Here is a 4,291-nt window from a genome sequence, read left to right on the forward strand (position 1 = left end):
CTGCCTGTCCCCTGTTCCCCGGGGACTCAAGAGGGCCTGGCCCTGTCATCTCCACAGGGACCTCAGGCAGCAGATTTTGTCACTATGCCCACTTGATGGGAGAGCGAAATGGGCTCGTTGGAGTTGGTGTGACTTGTCCAAACTCCCACAGCGGCAGCAGGACCAGGATTTGAGCCCAAGTCCTGTCTCCAAGGCTGTGAAGAAAGGACCATGGGCTGACCTGAGTCAAAGACACTTGAGTCCCTGCTCTTGCCATCGACTGGCTTGGTGACCTGGGGCAAGTTATGTCACCTCTTGAGCCTCACTTTCTCAGTCTGTAGAATGGTCTCTCCAGGGGCAGCTGGGTGGCTCAGTTGGTTGAGCGACTGCCTTCGGCTCAGGTCATGATCCCAGCATCCTCAGATTCCTTGCTCGGCGGGGAGCCTGCTTCTCCCTCTGCCTCTGCCTACCACTCTATCTGCCTGAGCTTGCTCTCTCTCTCTCTCTCTCTCTCACAAATAAATAAGAATGGTCTCTCCATCATTCTACCTAACTAGGTGTCTTCTGGAGCTAAGGTAAGGGGTGTGTCCAAGGCCCTGCCACAGAGCTTCCCTCCCCCCACCCCAGGTGCCTCCTCCTAGGAGCTCTGGGCCTCCCTGCCCTTATCACCCCTAGCCCCCTTCCTGGGAATGGGCTCAGGCTTGTCAGAGAGCCAGCCAGCTGTCAGCCCCACCCCAGCTGGCCAGTTAATGAGTGACCAGGGCACTGAAGTCCGGCCTATAAAGAGCTCCTCGCTGGGGAAGCAGATGGGAGTCGGGGGACAGGGGCAATGGGATACAGACGCAGTGAGATGAGTGGCAGGATGGTGTCAGGGCTCCTGCCCGGGGTGGCTGTGGTCTTCCTCCTGCTGCTGCAGGACACACACTCAGTCTCCATTCAGGTGAGTCCCTCTGGCCACTGTGCCCTTCGCCTGAAGGTCCCCAAGGGGAGGGGCTGGGATGATGAGGGGACGCTAGGAAATTCATGGGATACGGGAAAGCAAGTGCCCAGGGCTCACCCCAACCCTTAATCACAACCCAGGGACCGAGACAGCAGGTGGGTGGGGGCAGCCGGAGCGCGGATGGCAATGACAGTGGTGATGACAGCAATAATAAACCACCGCTAGTCACCACTGCTCTCTCAGAAGGCACATCCTGGTCAGAGGTCAGAAGCTGGAACAAGATGTGGTCCCCACCCTTAAGGAGCCCCGCAGTGGAGAGGAGTCTCTCTGGTCGCCCATGTATGGGTGGGTGGGAGAGAGGCACCAGAAAAAGGTTCCCTGGCAGGTGACAGCTGACCTTGCAGGCTGAGCAGGAGGCAGCCGGGCACAGAGGATGTGGACCGCTCGGGGCAGAGGGCCCAGTATACACAAAGGCTCAGAGTGAAGTCAGCAGGGGGCCCAGGGCTCCTTCCAGGGCCTGCCCGTGGGGTGCCAGGATGCCAGGGGCCAGCAAGGAGGGGGACGTCTGTGGCCCTGGGAGTCCGCCACATTCTTGACTCCCGGTGGGACCTCCTTGTGGGGGCGCAGGGGAGGCAGCTTCCCCCTGCATCTCTGGCCTTGCAACTGGCCAGCTGGGGGTGTCACTGTACCATGTTTGTTCAGGGGAGATCACCCCGTTACTGAGTGTGGCCCAGGTGCCAGGCACTAGGGAGGTGCAAGCATCTGATGAGGCCCCAAGTACCGGAGAGACAGGAGGCCAGTTGTGAAGAACCGGGATTTGAACTGGGGTTCTCCAAAGCCCATACCTTGAATCACTTGCTCCCCAGCCGCGCTGTGACCTCATACACAGTAATGGGGGGCCTGTGGCATGGTGGGGTGTGACGAGCTCCCCACCTCCCCAGCAGTCTCTGTTCCCAGGACCCCCCATGAGAACAGGGAAGGCTCTGCGGGGTCTGAGGAGTTCTGGTGTCCTGGCCCGGGTTTTGATACGCTCTCACCTCCTGTCCCCTCCGGCCCTCCAGCACCAAGGCTTCCAGGTCCAGCTGGAATCAGTGAAGAAGCTGAGGGACCTGGAGGAGCAGAGGGGGCCCAACCCCGCCAGAGTCTCCAGACTCCAGGCCCAGAGCCTCGTGCCTTCCGTGTGTCACCACCCGGCCCTGCCGCCGGACCTCCAGCCTGTCTGCACATCCAAGGAAGCTGCCAGCGTCCTCCAGGCCTTGAGTGAGTACCCTCACCCCTGCGGAGCTTCCTGCCAACCGCACCCCCCTCCCCACCCACACAGCTCCACCACTTCATGTTCTTTCTAGTAAGCACCCCGTGCCTGGGACAGGGAGAGTCAAAAAGCTCAGCCTCTGGCCTTCCCTGTCTGGGCACCACAAGTCAGATATGCCAGGAACCCTTCGGTCCCCAGCACCCCGGACCGCTGATGGTCCTAGCGGACTTCACAGGTTCCCATCTCTGAACAGGGAAGGGAGGCCTGGGCCAGAGCCCTGTAAGCAACGACCACAATAGGGGTGGGAGATGCTGGGGGGGCAATGGGGGAAGCACAGGGGATCGAGGGGAAATGGCTCACATCTGGGCCCCATAAGGGGTCTGACAGGCTTCCAAGGGGAGGTGACATCTAAGCCAAAATGTGAGGGAGCAGAGCTGGCCAGTGAGTGTGACACCCATGAAGTGTCAGGCCCGTGCCCGGCCCTGTGCCCGGCCCCCTCTCCTCCCGAGAGAGCCAACAGGGATATCCCCAGCCCCAAGGGTGTAAGGGGCTGGCCCAGGCACCGGGAGGCAGGGGAGGCCTGGGACTCGGCCCCGGGCCACTCTCAGCTGTTGAAACTTGAGGCTCCAGACCCTTGAGAGAGATGCTGGTAACACAGTCAGGCCCTCTCCAGAGCCGGCCTTCTCTGGCTGCCCTGGCCCCCATGTCTCGTGGGCAGCTGATGACTGGTCTTGTCCCCTGCCCAGAGAGCATTGCTAACGACGACTGCGAGCTGTGTGTGAACGTCGCCTGCACCGGCTGCCTCTGACGGGGCTAGCTGCCCTGAGTCCGCGCGCACTCTGCCTCCAGCCTGCTGCCTTCCCAGCCCACACCCCCGGTTCGAGGCACCCGCACGCATCACCATCACCGGTCCGAGGCCCGAGCGGCTGGACGTGGCACAAGGCGGTTGGACACATGGTTGGAGGGGAGTCTGGCCCAAGGCAACTTTGCTGCCTAATTAAAGATGCCCAACTACCTACACCCGGAGTCTGGAGTCCATGTGTCCATTCCTGGGAGCCCCCAGCAGAGCTGCTTGGGAAGCTGAGTGTGACAGCAGAAAGGCTGATCTCAGGACACAAGCAGGGGGTTCCCAGTTTCCAGTGCCTGAGGAGTTGGATCAGCGAGCCCTGTTTCACACAGGAGCTGGGAGGCCGGCGGGGCTGGGGCGTGGAATGAGTCCCCCAAAATCACAGAGCTTAGACGCTGCAGAGCGCCTGGACCGATCTGACCCCACAAGTCAAGCTCCAGGCCCGGCCCAGCTGCAGAGCCCAAACTGTACTCCAGCCCAGGATGCAGGGGGAGTTGGGGGGCAGAGAGTTTCCCCTGGAGGTGGGGCTGCACCGATTGGGGGGAGGGTACAGGGAAAAACCACATGGTGCCCCCTCCCCAGGCCAGGTGTCTGGGCTGCCTCTGCCCTGGGGCTCCTGAGGAGATGGGCCTTGACCTTCACCCTTACCATCCTGAGCTCCCTTCCTTCTCAGGTTTGCTAGTACGGTCTGGCCAGCTCCAGAAGGGAGACCTTTCCTCCTTCCCTCCAACCTGGCGACCCTGAGGAATAATAATAATAATAACAACAACAACAACAACCAATGTCACGGTGCCTAGGTGGCCTGGTGGCTCAGTAGTTAACCATTCCCCTCTGGCTCAGGTCACGATCCCGAGGTCCTGGGATTGAGCCCCACATCAGGCTCCCTGATCCGCAGGAAGCCTGCTTCTCCCTCTCCTTCTCCCTCTGCTTGTGTGTTCCTTCTCGCTATCTCTCCCTTTCTCAAATAAATAAAATTTTTTAAAAAATGAACAGTCTATGAGCATTTGCTGTACCCTAGACCCTACTCTAAACTCACGGAGTCCTGGAAACAGTCTAATGAAGCAGGTACTGTTCAATAACCGCTCCGCTTTACAAGTAAAGAGACCCACGTGCAGAGAGAGACCCGACTAGTCCAGGGTGACAGGCTCATCCAGGATGGCGGCTCAGCGAAGTGGCAGAACGGCAGGCCGGGCCAGACCCTGTGCTCTCAACCACCACATTAGTGGCTCCCCATGGCCCAGGGCCACACCGACGCTGCCTCACAGAGGGGCCC

The 4,291-nt window shown here is 60.4% G+C and overlaps 1 protein-coding gene across 1 annotated transcript; it reads left to right on the top strand.

Annotated features, from left to right (window-relative positions):
* The first annotated feature begins 799 nt into the window (after window positions 1-799).
* On the top strand, window positions 800-3,946 carry GUCA2B (guanylate cyclase activator 2B). The gene is made up of 3 exons (XM_082688039.1): window positions 800-919; window positions 1,981-2,179; window positions 2,918-3,946. The coding sequence occupies exons 1-3, from the start codon at window positions 809-811 to the stop codon at window positions 2,977-2,979; spliced, it is 372 nt and encodes a 123-aa protein (XP_082544165.1). The 5' UTR covers window positions 800-808; the 3' UTR covers window positions 2,980-3,946.
* Window positions 3,947-4,291: the final 345 nt, after the last annotated feature.

The sequence above is a fragment of the Mustela nivalis genome, assembly GCF_964662115.1.
Source record: "Mustela nivalis genome assembly, chromosome: 10".
Lineage (NCBI taxonomy): Eukaryota > Metazoa > Chordata > Mammalia > Carnivora > Mustelidae > Mustela > Mustela nivalis.

What these genes read in the sequence shown, in the direction of transcription:
- GUCA2B (XM_082688039.1), top strand. Translation starts at nt 809, where the DNA reads ATGGGATACAGACGCAGTGAGATGAGTGGCAGGATGGTGTCAGGGCTC. An exon ending in CACACTCAGTCTCCATTCAG is followed by an intron (nt 920 to 1,980) that starts GTGAGTCCCTCT and finishes CCGGCCCTCCAG; the next exon opens with CACCAAGGCTTCCAGGTCCA. An exon ending in CAGCGTCCTCCAGGCCTTGA is followed by an intron (nt 2,180 to 2,917) that starts GTGAGTACCCTC and finishes TCCCCTGCCCAG; the next exon opens with AGAGCATTGCTAACGACGAC.